Source organism: Blennius ocellaris, assembly GCF_963422515.1.
Source record: "Blennius ocellaris genome assembly, chromosome: 20".
Classification (NCBI taxonomy): Eukaryota; Metazoa; Chordata; class Actinopteri; order Blenniiformes; family Blenniidae; genus Blennius; species Blennius ocellaris.
Genome location: NC_137669.1, coordinates 17,972,103 through 17,992,773, shown reverse-complemented (window position 1 = coordinate 17,992,773; position 20,671 = coordinate 17,972,103). Strand labels below are relative to the sequence as shown.

The window sequence follows — 20,671 nt, the reverse complement described above, 5'->3', positions numbered from 1 at the left end:
AAACCGTAGAAGTAAACTTGTGAAATACTGTACCAGCAATTTGAATTTTAACGAATGTAACGTCTGCAGCCATTGCAATTCAATACTGACAAAAAAAAAACTAATTCAAGTGTTTGGAGCCAGAAAAATCTAAAATTTATTCAGTTTTATCAGCACAAACACACAAAAGTATGTAAATAGAGGACGTTCCCAGCAACGTTGATATGTTGGCTGCTGCCTGGAATGTGATGCCAATACAGCCGTTGGACTCATCACGAGTGGCGAAGGGTTGAGAAATCTCAGTATGTGAAAGGAACTATCAGACTGTACAACCGCTTACTACTGACTTTAGAGGAGTATATCTGGGCTCTGCTGGTTAATCTGTATTGATTTCTTGGGTCTGTGGTACATTTCAGACCAACAGAGGGTTTGGACTGTTTAACATCACCAGCTGCAATTCTTCTCTCTTTGAAAATCAAAGGTGACAGAAATCTGTTGCTTTTGGATGAAAATGGGGTTGACACGGCTACTGTTAGAAAATTCAAATAATTGACCTCATGGATAATAATAAAACAAAACACACAGTGGAGGTAAAGGTCAATGAAAGACTTGGAACTATGCACCTGGAGGAAATCTGAAGACTAATTTCAGAGTGGAGCAGAAAATGTCTAATACAACACGGTTGGAGAACGGTTGCACTTTCAGGGAATGAACATGGATCTTACGAGGTTCTGTACTCACCGGATGCACACAAAGAACTAGAATGGGATCAACTAGATCAGGGGTGGCCAACCCACGTCTCTTTGCCTGTTAATGTGTGGCTCTTTCATCCATTACCTGAAATAATCGCAGTGCAGCTCTTCCAGCTATAGATGGTTCACGTGTGAAACTCAGAATTCAGATTTTTTTAAGCCGTTCATAAATGCATCACTGACTTTGTCACAGTTTTAACACAAAACCTGCCTGAATATAATAAAGACGGGAGAGCAATAACAGAGGATGTTAAATTAACAGAAATTACAGAACTATTCTGTTCTGAATCGTAGAAATAAAGTCCCAGGGAAGTAACTCTTCAGATGCCACGGAGCAGGTATGTGAAGAAGTTGATTGGTGGACCAGACACACCTGCTGAGAGCAGCGCCGTAAAGTTCCAGCATCAACAATTCTAACGAAACGTCATCAACACAGATGGTGTGAAGTGAGGTAGGAAATATGCTACAAGATAAAACATTTTTTGTCAGAAGTAGTCTTTTTTTCACAGAAACATTGTTTATCCGGCTGTGACAGGGACCGTCTAGAAATTACAAACCGCTGTAAAAGCGACGACAAATCCCACAAACGTATCTCATGACGTGACTGATGTCTACTGCAGTGTCACCAGAACCACTGCAACCTTCACTTGATCACACTACACTTGATTTGATAGTGATATGATTCATAGTGTCTGTCTTTGTTATTGTAGACGTTTTGCATTTTTTTCATGAGCTGAGGGGGTGAAGATATCGATGGTTGTCTAAATTTTGTAATTCCATATGGAGATGTATGATATATTATCGATGTCTTTTCACTTATGTCATTTCATGTCCCTGTGAAAGTGGGAGTTTGTATGGAAGCCCACATGAGTTTGATGTGGCTCTTTGTAGTAACGCCATCATTTTTACAGCTCTAGGTCTGACTGGTTGGCCTCCCCTGAACTAGAACGTCATCACGAGCTGGATTCAGTATTTAGAATGGAGCTAAAACAGGAAAATATTCAGTTCTTTGAAAATTCAAATCAAATCTTTAAATGCCACACATCCATCCTCTGTACAGTTTTATCTTAGAGGGTCATGAGCAATTTAGAGTCACTGCATAACTACAACTATTTTTTTTTTGATAACTGATTCCCAGAGAACTGAACATTTCCAGGTTCATGTTTTAACTACAGAATTAATAAAAGTCACGGCTTGCATGAACTGGAAGCATACACAGTCAAAGGAAAACATTCACCCAAAGTCTCATTACATCTCAGCCAATTGACTTCAAAATAGTGTTACACTGTTGTGTGGATGCTGTGGCTTTATTTACCGTTTTGAAAAAGAGATTGCAGCCATTAAGAGGAACATCTTATCAAACAAGTGAGCAGAAGAACTGCATATTACCAACACAAAGGATGAGGGGCGAGAAGAAAGTTTCCTTTTCAAGGTTTGTACACTTGTTCCTAAACACATTGTTCCCCTTCTCGACGGAGGGAATCTGGAAAGCTCTATTCTAAAGTGGGACGCAGTTTCTGTTTCTGTCACCAGAGTCCAACAGCCGCGACATTTAGAAGCCGTACTTGGCCTGGGTCTGCCGGCGGGTCAGCTTGTTATCGGCCCAGCTGTTCTTCAGCTCCAGCTCCCGCTCCTTCGCCTGGAAGAGGACACAAACATTCAGAAGACTCCAAGTTTCTACATAATTTTCCTAAGTAACCGTGAAAATCTGCAGAGTAAATCGAAGCAAACAGTCAAAGCCGGTCTGCAGGCTTCAGCAGGGTCGTCGCCACAGGCTGAAAAGCACCATGTGACCTTCAGCGGCACTCGCCTGGTGAATGAGATACGTTATCTGATGCTTGCGTCGCTGTTGTCCCGTCGGTTGTTCTCCTCTTTTCTGCATGACAGGTGGGAGAAAAGCGGTAGTTTTATTCGAGTGCCACAAAAACCGACATTCTAACGCCTCTACAAACACGGAGACGCTGCCCGGGTCACCTTGCTGAAGGACTGGCGGGTCTGCTTCTCCTCAGTCATGTTCTTGGTCATCCACTGCTGGTTTCCGCTCAGCTGGTCGTCCCCTTTAATCTCCAGAAACTTCACTTCTTCTTTGCCCCGGTTTCTCTTTCCCTGCAGCCGCATGAACTGCGAGAGCGAAAGGAAAACGTGAATTTGCGAATGTTGAGCGGCGGAGCTCAATGGCTGAATGAGACAGAGAAAAGCTCTTCATTCTCACTGCTTCATCATCAAACATGGCAGAGTTTCCAGGCTCTCCAGCTCCTGCCAGCTCAGGGTCTGGGTCTGCGTAATATGGCTCGTTATAGTATCCCTGTACATGGAAGACATAAAGGGTGATTACTCGGGGCAATAGAGGCTGACCTGTGAGGAAATAAAAACCAAACGAACTACAATTTAGTTTATCTATGTGAGTGACAACATTGCATTATGTTGTTAACTGCAAGATATTTGAGTGCATGCACACATTTTGAAACAAACTCGCCAATGATATGTTATTCATTAATATAATCATTGCAGGAAATGAAAAAAAAAAAACACATCGTGTATTGTGAAGCTGAAGCCTCTACTACCTGCGGGCAATCCTCTGGGCCTGCGATGGGTTGTTCATACTGCTGATATTGACCAGCCCATGCTCCAGCCGCCTCGCTATTGCCACCAAAGTCGAGAGGCGCGTCTGACTGTCCCGGCTCGTCGTCAGCAGCAGCAAAGGGAAGTGGCTCAGCGGGGGCTCCTGGTACTGGTTCGGGGTCTAAGCTCGGCACCGCTGGTAGCAGAGGTTGGGAGCTCTCGCCAAGGGAAAAGTAGTTTTGTGGGGTTATGTCGTCCTCATCCTGGTCGTCTGTTGCTATTTGTCTGGCCACCTGCAGGGCTGCTGACTTTGCTGCTGCTTTAATGGCAGACGGCGACGGACTAGAACCAATCAGACCCTGAGCAGACGTTCCAGGTTTGGGTCCTTTAGATTCTGGCCGTTTAGTGAGCGTGTGAGGAATCAGAGATCTGTCCTTCTCCTTTACTGTCAGGTGTTTGGGTTGTGGGAGGAGCGAAGTCAGGCCTGACCCTGAGCCCTGGTGGATAAAGATATGACAGTGTTGACCTTTGTTTTAATGTTTGTGGGCAAGTCCTTATGTGGAAAAGATAGTGGAAACATTGCACAAGAGAGAAGTAAAAACAAGAAGCACACTTATACCGTACATGTGTGAGTACTGCAAAATTCCTCAAAATGTTTATCATATAGCTGCTTTCACAGCAGATTTACCAAAATAGTATATATATAAAAAAACACCTGGTGAAAGTTTAAAGGGTTTTCTTTGAGCAGCAATGAGTGTCACTGCTTTGTGTTTTAGAATTGAAAGGTCATTGTAACCGACTGTCTGAAAATCCATTACATACCATTCAAAAGCACGTGTGATGAGTGAGAAAGTAGTTCCCAAACTACTAGTAGTACCCTACTTGTGTGTCAGAGGTTTTCTTACCTGAGGTTGTACTTTCTTTCTAGCTGGTTCATCGTCATCAGAGTCCGACTGTAAACAAAAGGATTACAGATTATAAATTCCAATATCTCGTGTTACTACAGTGGCTGCGGCAGATCAGTCAGATCCGTACTCACATCCCGCCTCTGGATCAGTGGCGCCGTGATCTTCACAGGTTCTGTTCGTTTTTTGGGCTTAGGCAGAGTAGCAAACAATCCCATCCTGTTGTTTCCTGCTGAAGGGTTAGATCTCGGCGCAGGGTGCGCAGATGATCTCGGTTTGCTATCTGCTGCGCGGGAGGTTGATGTTTCCTCCGAGTCGCTGTCATCACTGCTGCCATAAGCGACTAAAGACATGTTTGCAAGGTATTACGGGAGGTCAGCTGTCTGCAGAGACCCGTCAACATGGATAATCGCTGCTCCTGCTCGTAAGAAGCCGCCCGCACACACACGATGCTACCGCAGCTAAAAGGTACGATGACGACTGTCTTTACCGCTGCAGTGACGATAAACTCAACCCAGGATAGATTAAAAACTCCACCGTCAATGACGAGCTGATTAAACGAGAACTTCTCGGAGCTAACAGCAGCTAGGCCACCGTAGCATCCGATGTCTTTTAACTGGAGGTTACTCGCTCGGATAAGTTTAATTTGTCTAAAACTAACTCTGCATATGAAGTATCGTCACCCGAGGAAGCGTCTGCTTCGTTTGATGGCACCGATGGACTGCAAAGTGTGTTGCTTTTCCCACAAAATGATCTGCTTTTAGTCCCTGGACTCCATCAAAACATTCGCCTCCATCAAAAACCAGTGCGCAGCTTTCTGCGCAGCATGTTCTTCTTCGTTTCCCCTAAACTATCTGTATGTAAAGAACAACAGGAAAACAGCGCCCTGGTAGACAGAATGGTAAAAACAGATATACCACATGGAAACGGCGTCCCCAGTGGACAGAGTGGTAAAAACAGATAGACAACAGGGAAACAGCGCTCCCAGTGGACAGAGTGGGAAACACAAATAGATGACCGGAAATCAGCACTCTGGTGGACAGAGTGGGACAAACTCGCAGACAACAAATACATTTGGCAGTAAAAATAGAAGATATTGAGGGAACGCTGGTCTAATTTTATGATATTTGCTCAAAACATTTACAACAGTTTCAAGAGATAATAATTTAATGTGAAATCAAGGGCCAAAAATGTTTTTGTTTTCTTTTAAACTTAAGCTTTTATTCTGAATTCAACAATGTCTACAACATATCAATTCTTTACACATTTCACAATCAAATTAATTGTAGTCTGTCCGGCTGTCTTTATTCAGGTGAAATAATGTGAGTACAGAAAATGAAGACACAAAGCTCCCCACACAAGTCACCTGAAGTCCAACCACTGGCAGCACAAAAGTTTTAAAACATGAATGAGTTTAAAAGGAAATCCTTCACCACTGTTTTTTTTTTTTTTGTAATTCTGGGAACCACCTGTAAATTTTTTTATTACAAATGTATTTCACACTGTTGCTTGATCACTGGCATCACTGTCTATTGTTGTATGATATCAAGCTTTTAGAAATGTGCACAAAGCAAAGGTTGGATTATTTTATGGAAAACTAAATAGCAAGACGTCTACAGCTGACCTGATAACTCTGATTATGAGGGAAGAAAAACTGAACTCATATTGAAACTTGTCACCTTTCCACAAAGAAATCTGGTGTTTTTAATAGTGTGTGGAAACCTCTGATGCATTTGGACGAATAAACAATCAAATAACAATCACATATTTAAATTTCTTAATTTTTGTAGAAAATCTGTTGTCAGATGGGGAAATATTCAAACATTGCATGCATATTTCTATTATTTTCATACGTTTAAATAATCTTTGCAGCAAGCATAGTTGTGCTTATAAATTCAGAGTTGGACTAAAACACAACAGAACACAGAATCATGCCTGACCGATGTTGATACACATTGTGCAGGTTGTTTAATTTGTCCAGTATAATATCATTAAACATAAAACATGATTCAATTATTAAAATGATGAAACTAATTCCAAAGATAATAGAGTTGAAAATAAACCTTTGGTTGATTAACAAAAATTATTATACAAAGTGGCTACACAATAAAGCTTTGAGTATTTTTTTTAGCAACTCAAGTTGGAGAGGCTTTTTATGGCGTATTTGAAAAAAAAATGCAATATTTCTTGATGATTTTTGACATCAGATTTACTCCCACTATCTCAACTTGATTCTCAAAATGTTCTCAATTTTATCTTCATACCAGCTTTTCCCCAAAATGTCTCTATTGAAGGGTAAAATCAAGCTGTCCACTCTTTCTACTCTGAATTCTGATGGTTGCAGAGGACAGAATGATCTGCAGCGAGAGTAGGGAGCAGGTTGAGGGGAACCCGGACGAGTTTGCATTAGAGGGAAGAGGAATTAAGCAAAGAAGAGCTACGCGGTGTGTATAAATGTGTAAATGTGATGGCAGGCAAAACAGTGAGGGTGGAAGAAAGAAGCGTTTCAAGAGAGGTGAAGAAGAGAGTGTGTGCAAGGTGGAAGGGATTGAGTCCAGTGCCAGGAGTGATCTATGATCGAAGGCCTGGAGGGATGTGGAAGGGGACGAAGGTCAAAGGGATGGTGGTGAAAGCAGCTTTTTGTCTGGTGCAGGTCCCTGATCTGAAGACAGGAAGAAGGACATTCAGGTGATTTTTATGATGGGAGGAAGAAGAGATAATGATGAGTCGTAGATTGTCTGTTATTGCAACCCATAACAGTAAAATACAGCAAAAAAAATTTTTGCATTCCTTCTACATTTCGTCCCCCATTCTCCGTTTTTTGAAATACGATGGATTGTTGTGATAGAATTGCTCAGAATTGCTCTTTAATACGAGTGCTGGTGCCTCGTCTCCTTCACTGCGATTCTTCGGCCAGAGGGGGCGCTCTCCGCCGCTTTGGGCACCGGGGGCGCGTCTGCACAGAAGGAAGCGGGTTTCAATTTCAAACCCGGAGAGTCGGAGGGACGAGCCGCCAGTGGGCTGCGGGGCACACCGTAAATAAACAAGCCATCCGCCGCTTTTAGCCGGACGACGTGCAACGATATCGATTCCGAATCGGCGTCCATCCGCCCCGCCACGGACAAACTGCTCCGGATCGGCGGGATAGAGTCGCATCTGCAGCGTCTCGGCTCCGGTCTTTCCGCGCCTGGTCGATTTGGATGAGAACCCGCCGCTCGGCTTGACTGTTGCTGCTGCAGGTGGTGAACCACACTACGGAGCCACGTTCAAAATACCGCCAGTCGCTTCAACCGCAACTCAGCCATTCCTGCCAGAAACATGCCGCGGTCCAACAGGCAGAAGGAGTACAAGCCCGGGGACCTGGTGTTCGCTAAAATGAAGGGCTACCCACACTGGCCCGCGAGGGTAAGCGTCCGCGGTTTATTATCTCGGGTCCAGCGTTCGGTTTGGTTTGTGTTTCGTTGCGTGCGGTTCTCCTGTTTACCTGCGCGGCCTAACGGGAGTTAGCCTCCATGAGTTAGCCTAGCCGGGTCTCGTTAGCTACAACGTTGCCCAGCATCAACACACACACACAGGCGGCGCGCGCGCGGGCTTGGCGCACTCAAGTCAGATTTCTTTCGGGTGATTCATCGATTCGGAGCCACCACGGTCGGTTCTTCCTCCTCCTCACCGGGGGTGAGAACACGTCGCTGGCCGCTGCCTCCGGATCCGCTCCACCGCGGGCCCCGTTAGGCTAACTTTGAGCTCGCTGTTGAAATGAGCAGATTGACGGCCATCATGTCGCTCGCGGCGCTAACGCGCGAGCGGCGGACCGTTAAACCGCCAGCGACACGCACGGAGATAAAGCCACACTTTATCCCCGCTACGTGCGCATTCAGTTTAATTCATTTAGTTAGAATTTTTTTTTTTTTTTAAGTTTCGTAGCTGCTGGTGGGGCTGGATGCCGTGACACTTTTGTAAACACGCGTCCCGCCCGCCCACACTTGTTGAGGTCCAGGATAATAAACCAGCCATAGAAACCTAGTTTCCGAATCATCCACCGAAACAGAGAAACTCAAGTTTCCCCACCACATAGTCACATTTCACTTCACCACAGAGCTCATTTCAAGAAAAGGAATGGCCCGTGCTTACGTTTTGACAACTAATGAACTCATTGTGTTTGTATGTTCACTCAGAGTTAAGTGTTAATTTGTGTTTGAACTATAAATAAACTACGCTCTCATCTGAAATCACCAGGCTGCATTAAGTTGGGTTGCTCCTGGCATTTAACTGTGGTTTTCCTCCAAATATGAGAAATGCCTCTAAATGGTTATTGGAGCTCGCTTATATACAGCTTTTCCATTGCTTAATAGTCCCCAAAGTAATTTACAATGTGACATGTGAAAAAAACAAACAATCTTTTGAAATATTCACATATTCTGAAATAATTTTATGGCTTATAAGTTGGAAATAATTTGGTTTGGTGGTTGCCACGTTGTGTGGAGTTTACATATTTCCCCTGTTTGTGTATTGGGCTTTCTCCACTTTCCTCCTGCAGTCCAAAGCCAAGCCGGATAGTTTGGTGTGTAAGGTACTGTTGTGTATATTGTTTTAGGTCTTTTAAAAACCCGGAGGTGGAATAGTCAGTCGACCAACAAACACCACTTAAAACAAACAAAAGGACTCCCAAGAAAATGTCACTTTCTCATCCTACTTTCCAAGACTTGCTGTACAGAAAATGAAATTCATATTTTGGTGTCCCATTTGGCAAGTCGCACACAAGTCTGGAACATTAATGGATGAATGTCATTTGTTGCAAATATTGGTCAGGATCTTTTTAACTATCTCAGGCATTTGTCACGACTGTGAGACATTTATAAACTAAGTAACTACTGAGTTTATTGAGTAAGGACATAATCAACAGAATAAATCTGAATTGGTTCCTTATAATGGTGATTTTCAGGAATGGCTTAAAAAATTAAGCTGTATTTGTATTATTTAAGATTAATATAAATGATACAAAGTTCCTTTTTTTTGTTTCCCTTAACTTAGTTCATTCCTCTCAAACATGGCTTCATTTCTTTGGTAATGTTATGCAACTATACACAAAATAAGAAGGATTTAAGGTTTTTCAAAAAATTAAGTCTCCCTGACAGTTGAATCAGAAAGAAAATGTGGAAACAAAACGACACGTAATCCCCAAACGGCACGTGGCCTGGTCTGTTTTAAAAAAAGGAAACGGTTTGTGGTGTCAGTTTGCTGCTCGTGGTCGATCAGCCACTCACACCTCTACCGGGCGTAATTTAGCCTTTCTCACTTTGCACAAAGTCCATGTAAGAGTTTCTGTGAATGAAAGTACAGGGGAATCGAAACCGGGATGTTGGGCTCTGTGTTTATCTGAGTCTTTTCCCGCCTTCCTGTCGGCCTTATCAGGCTGAACTCCTGTCAATAGGCCGCAGGCTCTGCCCCACCTATACCGACCCCCCCCCCCCAACCCCCCGGTCCCGTCTGGCAGACTGGCCTGGTCACTGTAATGTTGCTCCCCCTGTGAGGCAGTGTCTCTCTGTGCTGTTTTTTTTTTAAAACACACATAAACATTGGCAGTGTTGCGAGGAAGCACTGACCTCTTCTCCCGCCGGGCTCATTAGGAGTTTAAATCCGAGGGGCTTTTCCAGCAGCTGCTAGTTTGTCGAGCAACCTTACATGTGGAGAACCTCTCAATTAGCAGCAACACGTAAACCCCCAAGCAATCCAAACACCCATTTTCATTAAATAGTTACTTCTGTCATTGATTTGTTTGTTCAGCTTAGTTCGTAGCCCACCAGAAGTTGACTGGTTATGTTTACTCAATTGTAAAAAAAATCGTGCCGCTGCTTTCTTGTTTCTTGTTTTGTTTCGATACATGTCCTTTTCTGCATTAGTTGATTATTAAAAGCAGTATTGCAACGTTATCTTGAGCTTGCAGAGCTTGTTACAAGCTTTTCATCATTATTTTCACACGATTCACAGCAAAGACTAACATTTCTGTACTTTAAACTTTCAAAAGAGTTCTCATGCCGTGTGGAAAAATTGGCATCCTATTTTTTTTTTTTTATAACATTTGTTTTCGTTTACAGATTGATGAATTACCTGAAGGAGCGGTGAAGTCGCCTTCAAACAAGTACCAAGTGTTCTTCTTCGGGACGCACGAGACGTGAGTGTTTTGGCTTCATTGGTTGACGGACAAAACCACGCAGACGGGACCCGACTGTGCATGATTACAAAATACTAGAGTGATGTTTTCTCCACTGCAGGGCTTTCCTGGGGGCCAAGGATTTGTTCTCCTACGATGAATGCAAGGAGAAGTTCGGAAAAGCCAACAAGAGAAAAGGCTTTGCTGAGGGGCTCTGGGAGATTGAGAATAACCCTACCGTCACACACGAGGGCTACGAGGTACGTAGGGTGGTATGAAGGAACACAGAGCAAGGAATTAATGTTAACCAATGTTACAGAACACTTAATGGTGACACTGAATTGATGGGGGTTTTTTATTTACCGTTCCTTCAGTCATCAAAGAAGGACAACGCTTCAGAAGAAACAGGGGAGACAGGCGGCTCGGAGAAAGCGGACGCCGAGGGCAGCAGCGACGAGGACGAGGGGGCCCTGGTCATCGACGAGAAGAACGAGAGGGGCGGGGCTAAACGAAAAGCAGAGGAGTCCACAGAGGTCAGTCCACCCGTCGGTCGGTCGGTCTAATAAAGGGAAACCTCGGCGTGGAGCTCACCCGCGTGCCCACCGCTCCCGCAGGGCTCTCCCAAGCGGCCAAAGGACACGGAGGCCGAAGGCGACTCCAAAGTCGACGGGAACAAGTCCAACGCCGAGGCTAAACTCAACGATGTGGCCGCACCCAAAGCAACCGCACCCGCGCCGAGCGAGTCGAAACCGGAGGCCCAGGACGGCGCTCCGGCAGGGGGGCAGCTAACAGCAGACAAGGTGGGACTCGGCACAAATAGCCTCATTTCTGAGTCGTTGATTTTATTATCATTTCAAACCGAGTCCAGTTAAGTCAACGCACTCGGACTCCCAGTCGAAAGGTTTGGAACACCGCAAGGGTTTGACGCCGCTGTATGTTCCAACACTGCTTTGATGCAGAAAGAGAATTGGAAGTAATCCAGAAAAATTGTGTGAGAAGTCCTCAAGGCCTGATCAATGGCCATTCCTGTAGAACAGCTTTACATTTTTATTAACTTCCTGTTCAATAAAAAAAGGTTTTTCTTTGTTTGTAAAATTCTGAAAAAAGTTTTGAGGCGCAGCCTTTACTTTTCATAAACATCTGGCCGTTCTCCTCTTCCCCTTGTACCAATTCAAGAAGTTCAGTGGTCTTGAATGACTTTAATTGTGATAAATCGCTGGAAATATTGGGGTCTGTTGTAATATCTTTTTAGACCTAATTTGGGAAAGAAGGGAACAACTGAATCGATAAAGGACCCGTAAATCTCTCCGTCATCTCCTGCATGTTGCTTCCCTGCCAAGATGCAGCTTCAACTGGAACTCCGTAATGATTGTTTTGCCCACTTTTACACCGGCAGGGTCACTCCTGTAATCGCCGGCCACTTCGGCAGTGCAGTTTAGTGTAACGGAGGCTCCGCAGACTAAATGGCAAAGATTGAGGACACGTTAGTTTTCCTCGCGGAGACTAAAGTCCAGCCGACGGAGACATTTCCGCGTCACGCAGTCGTACAAGTCCAATTATACACACTAATCCCCGTCCTGTGCTCTCCCCGCAGCCAGCGAATGACAGCGCTTAACGTCAGCTCACAGAAGAAAAGGAGCACCTTCTGACGTCTCTCTGGAATCAAGCATCGACACAATTACCTGCAGGACGCCAGAGTTCAGCTGATCAGTGCTAAAGGATGAAAAAAAAAAAAAAGTTTAAACATAAACATAAATGTTTGTAGAAAGAGACAAACAAATCTTCATTTGCCACTTCTGGGGTATCATATATCCCAGAAACACAAAAGTTTGCTAACCTGATTAAAGATGAGACAAAATTGAGCAGAGCGCTTTGGGGCTCGTTTATAAATGGGATTTTGGTGTGTATATATTTTTTATTTCTAAGTGCAATTACACAATTAAAAAGACTGAATGACTGGTGTCAAAACATTATTATTATTGTTTTGTTTGGTTTAGTTTTTTTTCATTTTAGCGGGAAGTAGAACACTGATTACACCAGAAATGAGAACATTTAGATATCGATAAAAAAAAAACAAAAAAAAAAACATTTATTGGGCAAATTATTCTTATGTGATCGTTTTAAAATGTAGATATTACACAAAGGAAAAAAAAAACTCTTCCACCTCAACCTCCGCTCCAGTTTCTAGGTGAACGGTCTTACATTTGTTGGAGCCGCCCGGCTCCTCGGCTGCATTTTGATCAGTTATTCAGTCATTAGATACACGAGAAGTTGCACTTTCAGAGGTTTCGTTTGTTTGTTCAATTTTTTTTTTGCCCCATTAATCATCGTCTCGTGTGCTTTATGCCGTTTCTCTTCTTTTTTTTCTTTTAATGCGAATCACGTGACCTTGCTTTTTGCTGTGTGAGTGTGTTTGCTTTATTGCAGGTGACCAAACTATGTGAGTAACTTCGCCAGGATCCCGTCGCGTTTCTTACTTGGCTTGTGAACGTGCTGATCGCCCCCCCCCCCCCCCCCGGGTTAGGGAAGGAGACATTTTAAGGTTTATGGCTCGAGGCCGACGATGCTGGAAGCAGAAAGACATTCCTCAATGTTGTCGCGTCCGAGCTCGACTGAGAAAGTGGAAAGCGGAATGAGCCGTTGTGATTGACGTGTAGGTTGGGGGGGTTATTTGTCGCCACTAGTCCTGGGGGGGGGGGGGGGGGGATGATTACCAAGTAAACTTTTGAAAATGCTCAATTTTATCATAATTTCATATTTAGCTCACAGTAGTGCTGCTGTTGCGTATACAGGAGATGTAATTGTTAAGAACACAATTAATTGCATTGACTTTCCTTTCCAGCTCTGAAACGTATTGTTGAAAGTGTTTATGGCTGCTTGATCTGCTCAAAGTGTGACTTAAAAAAGAAAGAAGAAAAAAAAAATGAAATAAAAAGAAAACGCAGAGTGAAGAATCTGTAAAGCTTTAGTTTCTGCCTTTTCGTTTTTTGCCCCTTTTAACTGGAAGATGAGTCTAGTTTTTCTAAGTGGTCTTATTATTTGGACTGTGAAACACTGTTGTGACGTTTTAAAGATGTGCTTTGTTCAGACATACCTTCAGACATTTTCAGATTAAGCCTTTGGTTTTTGGTTTTTTTTTGTAGTTTTTTTGTTTTTTTTCCCCAATTGGAGAACGTTGCAAACTTGGACGGTAGAGATGGAGTCTTTCTCGTCACGTTACCTGGATGTACCATCCTCTGTCATTTGACATTTATTTGCCTTGTGTTTATTGAGTCGAACAAAAAAAAAAAAAAAAGGGAAAGATCAGCTCTTCATAGTGAACATTTCTCTTGAGTGTCGTGTCTAAGACGGCCACCTTCCCTTTCATCGCGCCGCTCATTTTCAAAATCTTAAAAAGCGCCAACGCGGATACGGAGTCGATTCCCAGGGTTTCATTTTGGAATTCTAGTGTTTGTTTGTTTTGGTTTAGCTTTGTCTGTTACTTTCAGAAGCTGCCATTCATCTTTATCTGCCGCTTAGTTTACTATTGTAGTTGCCAGTTCATTTAATAAACATGTTGATTACGAATAAAACGTGTTTGTGGTGTTTGTACACTTTAATAGTTTAAATAAACAGGACTGAGAATTTATCTGGTTTGATTCTGAACTTGGGTGTTTCTCTTTAGTATTTCAATGTTTTCCCTGTGTATGAATGGAATTTCGATGAATAGGCTTTTGTCATTTCCAGCTGTAGTTTTCACTTATTCATATAATGTAAATACACAGGATTTTTCCTTTTCTTGTGGTGTTTCCTTTTTAAGAGTTAAAAGCTGCTATAAATGTCACCCGTTCTTAATTGCAGTTCTTTACTTTCATCAATGCCACATGAACGACTGGTAGTGTATTTAAACAGCCTTGGTAATAAATATATATAAAGTTAATAGGTCTTATCATAGTTTTAAAAGCTGGGTGTGTTTTACAGCTCGTGAATTTTATTTGGTAGAAAATGTATCAAAGTGTATTTTATTTTTCTTATTTTCAATGAAAGAAAAAAAAAAGAGTGCAGTTTTCTGTCCACAAACCACTTGTAGGATTATTTGCAGCGTTTGCTCTTCAGTCCAACTTCCGTGCATGACTAAAGACTACTGTTCCTTTTCAGGCGGACCAAATGAGTCGTCTCACGCCTAATTTTCCTCTCTGATACTAACCTATGAGACAACAATGGGAGCTTTTTGTGTGTCTGTGTGCAGTTGTCACAAATGATTTGCTCCCCGGAGAGCCCAGTGGCACCGGCCGGCTTCAGAGGCTGTGAGGGCAGCACCGGTTTATGTGGTTATGTAACATTCCCTGCTGGCTTTCAGGTTTGGTTTTGACTGTTTGGGTGTGTACTCAATTGTTTTAAATCCTTTCTTTTTTTTTTTTTTTACTGTACATGTAAAAGACTCTAATGGGGGGAAAAAAGTTGATTTATAAATATGTGTTGTGTCCGGACACAATTAATTATTTGTACTTTTAGGCTTGCTTGCAGGTCTTTATGCAGCCTGTGTGAGGAGGAAAGACGTATATCAAGTGCTGACACAGGAAGGCTTGTGATAATCCAGAATATATGTCAAATGATTTCTCAAAATAAAATGAGGGCTTTTTAAAAAAAAGAAATAAAAAGGTTGGAACCAATCTAAATCTTCATCATATGATATATTGTGGATGATGATATAGTGTTATTAAGTAACAGTAACTTTAAGAAACCTTAAAGTTTTAACTAATGCCTATTGGCAGTTCAATTTTGTCCATCTATACTTTATATTGTGCATGTGTTTGAGATAAATGTGTACAGTTAAGTAATTAATCTGTGACACTTTCCATACAAATCTCTCAATCTTAATATTCACCATAGAAGTTCATACTGGAAATGAAACAGCTCCATTTTAGAACATGACATGTGGGTTAGCATGTGTGTTAAACTGTTAATTTGTTTATTGATCACTTTGGGTATTAATCTTTTATCAGATGTCTGCAGTTATTGAGAACTCTTAAAATTCAAATTATCAAAATGTTGAACATATGGAAATTTGATCACTAAGGTAAAAACAGCTGACGAAGAAAATCTAATTTCAGAAATAACACCAATAACAAAATCAGAAATATGAAAACATGTTTGTTATTAGTGTGTACATACAGGCAGTCTCTCTCTCGCTCTCTCTCTGGCTCTATCTGTTTCTAAATATAAACATTTATTAATATGCCATACCATATGTCAGTCTATGAAAAAAGCAAAAAAAAAAACATAATACAAAGTATCTCAGCATTAACGATCATATTCTTTATGTGTGAACATTTAGGGGCGATGATGAGTGTTACAGGCGGACTCGGCCTTCCTCAGTCGAAATAAATGCAATGGAGGCACAGGGTGCCCCATCCAAGATGGCGTCGAGCTGCAATGTCAGATCCAGCCAGCAGGGGACGTCAGTCTACAGCGGAGCGGCCTACAGGACAGGGCTATGTTTGTCCTCCTGTCCGCCAGGGGGCGCTTTCTGCGGTTGGCTCATGTTGTGATGTGATTCTGTGTTACATGTGACATTGACATCAACAGAGGGTAAAGCCTTTTCTATCTCTCTTTATTAATGGATATCTTCACTTTCACATTGACAACAGTCTCGTGTGATATTTGAGAATCCGAGATGACGTGACGTAGAGTGTTTAATCTGCGCTAAAGTTGTGTTTTTGCTGGCTACTCCGCAGGCAAACGTTAGCCTAGCCTGTGAGGCGGTCGTCACCGGGTTCTCTGTCCGGCTGTTGCTCACCGGGTCCCCGCTGCACCATGAGGCTCACCGCGGTCCTGGCGATGGCCGCCAGGGTCGTCGTGCCCAAGGACTACCGATACGGAACCAACAGACCGTGGACCGCGGCTGCGAAGAGGCTGAACCCTGCCGGGAAGAAGAGGAGGAAGGTGTTCGTGGAGCCCCTGGAGGCTCAGGACTGGTCTGTGTTCAAAGGAGACACGGTGAGAGACGAGCTGCTGCAGGACCGTGGAACCACACATAATGTCCCTCTGCAGCGATCAGTCTAAAACTTTATATATACAGACACTTACTGGAAGTTGGTACAACCCAAAGGACACAAAAAATGTTTGTATATGTATATTTACAGTGATTATTAAAATTACAGAATGATTAGAATACATTGAAAAAGAGAAATGGTCAACATAAAATATTGAAATTTAAAATCAGAACTCAGTTTATGGCTTTAGACTTTCAAATGGTAAATTCAATGGTATATCTCACTGGTCTAAAGACTTTAAATCAGACATTGATAGCTCAGTTTTCTAAACGTTGGATATTTCTGGCACTAGTGGTTCCATGGACGATCCCCTACGTCCATGGCTTTAGAGAAGACGCTGAAGTTGCTCCTGCTGCATGTGTGCAGTTTCTAGTGTAAAGGCTTTCACCCGGACACTGGAGGGAATCAAAAGCACTGATTAAGAAACTGGTGCAGTTTGATCAAAATGTCCCAGGTTGATTACAGTCTGTTGGATCAGTTTACCAGATTTAATTCTTTACCTCAGCATTAAGACATGGCTTCAATAAGTCTGTGAGCTCTGTAAAGTCAGCCAAGTTTGGTTTTAAAAAGAGCTGTCATTATCCATGTTAACTTTATTCTTTTTCTGTTTCTCAGGTGGAGATTCTTGCAGGAAAGGACAAAGGGAAGCAGGGGAAAGTGGTCCAGGTGTTCCGACGCAGAAACTGGGTCATCCTGCAAGGACTGAACACAGTAAGAAAGATCTTTTTATTTATTTTTTCTCCAAATAACACTACAAGTGTGTAGTACATTTTGTTTGTAAATCATCGAGGAGCTTAGAAAAGCTCTCTGAGATGAGAAACAGTTTGGGCTGCAGTGTTCATTGTCTCACACAGTACTACTTCACAGTGCTGCACAAACATGTCAGGAGAAATCCTGCACTCACATCATGCAACGCCGACACAATAACGTCTGATTGTTTCCAGATTAAATCAGCAGCAGAGTACATTACACCTATTCATACAGGGGCTATCTTAGATGGTATGTTCCCGAAGTGTCCTGATCTTAACCTCATGGAGTCTGTAGAACTTCATAGCATATGCATGCACTAAGTGCATGGCTTCTCTGTAGCAGGCTGATGTTGCTGCCATAATATCGGAAAGAGAATGCTTATTTTTATTAAGCAATTCATATTTTAGGTTCCTGTTTTGTACAGCTTTGATCATATTGGATACTTTCAAATCTTATTTCATTTTCTGAGAATATGATCGTCCTCCTTCTACCACTAGAGGGAGTTCTCATCACAGTGTCAGATCAATGGTGTCGATTAGAATGATTAAAACCTAAACTGTTACTTTACATTTAGTCTCTCTTGCCTTCGAGAGTAAGTGTAATTAAACTTGTGCTTTAGACTTTTTTTTTTAATGAATCCACAGATGGAGCCAGATATGTGTAATTAGTATTGAGATGGTGACATCCAATAGTTTGCTTGCCTGCTTATTTTTACTCTTAAACCACAGAGCTCTGATTTTTCACCCTGCCTCAGCATTTCAGGTATATTGGAAAGACTTGGGATTACCGTGGCACGTACGTCGCCTCTGAAGCTCCCCTCCTGCTCCAACAAATCTCTTTGGTCGACCCCTCAGACAGGTAGAGACGACCAACACGCAGCTCTTTGTTGAGGTTGTTGCTGCACGTGTGCACAGTCACGTCCACGTTCCATTTAGATTAGTTGTGTCCAATATTTTGTGTTGAATCAAGCTCTTACATTGAGCTTTCTGTTTGGAAATACCTCCACATTGTTGACATGTGTTGCTGATGTTGCCGCGGTAGTTTTGATACATGATGGTTTACACGTCTCAAACAGTTTACAGCATGGACATTCAATCCCTCTGTAGCTGGAGCTTCTCAGTACCTTCACAAAAACAAGCACTCACTCATTGCCTGTTTTTGTTTTTTTGTCAAATACTCAGCCATAAAATAATTTTAATTCTGTCATATGAGGGTTAACTTAACTTTTTACCCAAAGGGAGACTATTCTGTGGATCGTAAAGATCTTTAAAAAGAAAATCTACATATTGGTGGGTTGTCTGAGATCTCCACTCCTCTCACATTGAAGTCATTTACTAAAAGTCTTGATAGGAAATGTGATGGTCTGTTGCAGTTGTGTTGGTTAATGTGGAACACGCGGTGACACGTTTCCAGTAAGGGAGCGCGGCCGAGGTGTTTCACATCTGCTGGTTCACATTGTGACAGTTGATCACCTTCCAGACAAATCTGTGGTTCTTTATGGCCACAGCAGATATTAAAAGACAAAAGAAAACACATTTAATGTTATTTATGTTGACATGAGACCAAAAATATCAGTTCAAGCTTGAAAAATGACGACTGCAAATGCCACAGTGCAGCGGTGTGACAGTGCAGGTCAGCATGTAAATGATAATTTACATAAATGCAGTTTTACGAAGGTTCAATGTTTCCCTCCAGGAAGCCCACAGAGGTCGAGTGGAAGTTCACAGAGGAGGGCGAGAGAGTCCGGGTGTCGCTCCGGACGGGTCGAATCATCCCCAAACCGCTCGTGGAGCGACGGGACGGCATCGTGCCGCAGCAGTGGAAAGGTGAGGGAGCGTCTGCGTGTTTTGATTGGAGGGCGATCCGCTTCAGGAGCCGGGTTGATCCAACTCTAACTGACTGCCGACAGATTAAGCCAACGGATTGTTCTGTTTTTCCAACCTGTGCAGACTTAAGTAAAACAAAAGGGTTTGTTTTTTTTATGATTTTGTCATTGGAAGAAGTATTTTTGGTTTCCTGGAAGACAGAAGTGAAGGAAAATGTTTCTCAGTGCTACCCTGTACTTAATTCTGGGGTACTGCAATCAATCACACTTGAATTCTAAAATCCTTCAGGTGCCAGATTTGATCATATACCACGAAACACAAAAAAAGAAGAAAAAAACTACCACAATTTAATATTATTATAGTAATTTGATGGATTGTGGTACATTATTACATTGTGTGTCAGATTGGAGAAAAATATTTGGACTGAAGATCTATACCACAGGCTTCCACCATGGTTATTTTTTGCCTGTAATTTCCCGTTTCTTTGCAGAAGTTTTTGGTTGTTTTTTCTAAAAGTTTTGTCAAATTACACAACGGGTCTGTTGGGTTCCGTTTTATTTAATTTTGAATTGAAATCGATGATAAGGTCGCTGAAAACGTACAAAATAGCAGCATTTGGGAGAATATGCATGAACTTTTTAACTCGATGTGATGTGTATTATCGTCACCAACGCATCAGAAGGATTTTTGTTAAAAATGAACATTTTTGAACTGGTTTGAAGTGCTGAATCACAAAAACTGGGCAGTTTTTTTTGGTGGACTGTAATTGTATCTTTGTTTGTAAGAAAATCAATGTAAAATAATGTTTTGCGCTTTAATTCAAAGGGGAGGTCAAAACCTGTGCTTATAATTAAACGGTTAAAACTTAACAAAACCATCTCAGAACATTTGTTCAACATGTGCAGTGTTTCTCATTTTTAAATTGGATTAAGATTTGATATTTTCCCTCCTCAGACGGCCCAAAAGACACCAGCCCTGAAGACACTCTGGAAAAGACCTTTGTGCCCTCCTTGAAAACCCTGGAGGAGGAGGTCATGGAGAAGCTGGGCATCAAGGAGAAACGAAGGCACCAGACGTCTTACTGGTACTGAGCTTGGCGGGTCAGAGACACTCGGTGCTCCCGGTGGAGCGTTCCAGTTTTTCACAGGGACCCTGGACATGCCTTCTTCTGGTGGGAGTCAAGCTGAAGGTCAAGTCAGGCAAGGCCTGGGTGAAGACGCCACGAGGAGGATGTGTGGACTTTAAAATGGTGCAACATTATGAAAAAAAACAAAACAATAACTGAATGAATAGGTGAAATGAAATCGACAGCTTTTGTTACTTTGCTTCCAGGATCATTTTCGCTTTGCAGACATTTAATGATATTTCTGTCAATTAACATAAATGTGTTTTTTTTTTAACTCATTTCAGTGGAGAGAAAAATAAAGTGGATTAAATATCATGTTTTAATGTGGAAAAAATTATTCTAACTGTTCATTCAACAGATTAAAATGGTTATTTATCTACTTTTCTAATTTTAACACTGGTGGTAAAATAAATACACAAGAAGTCAAGAACTGTCATTGTTTTATTGCTTCCATAAGAAGCTCGTTCTACCGTTCCCAGTAAAGGCTCTGATTGGCTGCGTGCCAAAATGAGAGAAATACCATAATTAGGAGACATAAGTGACCTTGACCAGCATCGCTCTGACCTTTAGTGTGAGGAAGCCGAG

General features: G+C 42.3%; 3 protein-coding genes across 3 annotated transcripts; 2 read left to right on the top strand and 1 right to left on the bottom strand.

Moving 5' to 3' along the window:
- Nucleotides 1-158: 158 nt before the first annotated feature.
- On the bottom strand, nucleotides 159-4,993 carry prcc (proline rich mitotic checkpoint control factor). The gene is made up of 7 exons (XM_080515574.1): nucleotides 4,333-4,993; nucleotides 4,199-4,246; nucleotides 3,296-3,790; nucleotides 2,944-3,036; nucleotides 2,706-2,852; nucleotides 2,542-2,607; nucleotides 159-2,370 (listed from the first exon to the last, which is right to left on the bottom strand). Exons 1-7 carry the CDS (start codon nucleotides 4,549-4,551, stop codon nucleotides 2,284-2,286), a joined length of 1,155 nt encoding a protein of 384 aa, XP_080371700.1. The 5' UTR covers nucleotides 4,552-4,993; the 3' UTR covers nucleotides 159-2,283.
- Nucleotides 4,994-7,175: 2,182 nt separating this feature from the next.
- On the top strand, nucleotides 7,176-13,907 carry LOC308145042 (hepatoma-derived growth factor-like). The gene is made up of 6 exons (XM_080516369.1): nucleotides 7,176-7,603; nucleotides 10,294-10,370; nucleotides 10,471-10,609; nucleotides 10,724-10,882; nucleotides 10,964-11,149; nucleotides 11,944-13,907. Exons 1-6 carry the CDS (start codon nucleotides 7,517-7,519, stop codon nucleotides 11,962-11,964), a joined length of 669 nt encoding a protein of 222 aa, XP_080372495.1. The 5' UTR covers nucleotides 7,176-7,516; the 3' UTR covers nucleotides 11,965-13,907.
- Nucleotides 13,908-15,854: 1,947 nt separating this feature from the next.
- Nucleotides 15,855-20,401, top strand: mrpl24 (mitochondrial ribosomal protein L24). The gene is made up of 6 exons (XM_080515494.1): nucleotides 15,855-15,920; nucleotides 16,067-16,328; nucleotides 17,000-17,095; nucleotides 17,889-17,992; nucleotides 18,830-18,960; nucleotides 19,915-20,401. Exons 2-6 carry the CDS (start codon nucleotides 16,146-16,148, stop codon nucleotides 20,049-20,051), a joined length of 651 nt encoding a protein of 216 aa, XP_080371620.1. The 5' UTR covers nucleotides 15,855-15,920; nucleotides 16,067-16,145; the 3' UTR covers nucleotides 20,052-20,401.
- Nucleotides 20,402-20,671: the final 270 nt, after the last annotated feature.

Bases quoted from the DNA above. Each gene is read 5' to 3' on its own strand.
- prcc (XM_080515574.1), bottom strand. From the start codon at position 4,551: ATGTCTTTAGTCGCTTATGGCAGCAGTGATGACAGCGACTCGGAGGAA. The intron at 2,853-2,943 runs GTGAGAATGAAG...TCGCTCTCGCAG, and splicing joins CCATGTTTGATGATGAAGCA to TTCATGCGGCTGCAGGGAAA. The intron at 2,608-2,705 runs GTGACCCGGGCA...CCTGTCATGCAG, and splicing joins CCCGCCAGTCCTTCAGCAAG to AAAAGAGGAGAACAACCGAC.
- LOC308145042 (XM_080516369.1), top strand. From the start codon at position 7,517: ATGCCGCGGTCCAACAGGCAGAAGGAGTACAAGCCCGGGGACCTGGTG. The intron at 7,604-10,293 runs GTAAGCGTCCGC...TTTCGTTTACAG, and splicing joins ACCCACACTGGCCCGCGAGG to ATTGATGAATTACCTGAAGG. The intron at 10,883-10,963 runs GTCAGTCCACCC...CCGCTCCCGCAG, and splicing joins AAGCAGAGGAGTCCACAGAG to GGCTCTCCCAAGCGGCCAAA.
- mrpl24 (XM_080515494.1), top strand. From the start codon at position 16,146: ATGAGGCTCACCGCGGTCCTGGCGATGGCCGCCAGGGTCGTCGTGCCC. The intron at 17,096-17,888 runs GTAAGAAAGATC...ACCCTGCCTCAG, and splicing joins TCCTGCAAGGACTGAACACA to CATTTCAGGTATATTGGAAA. The intron at 18,961-19,914 runs GTGAGGGAGCGT...TTCCCTCCTCAG, and splicing joins CGTGCCGCAGCAGTGGAAAG to ACGGCCCAAAAGACACCAGC.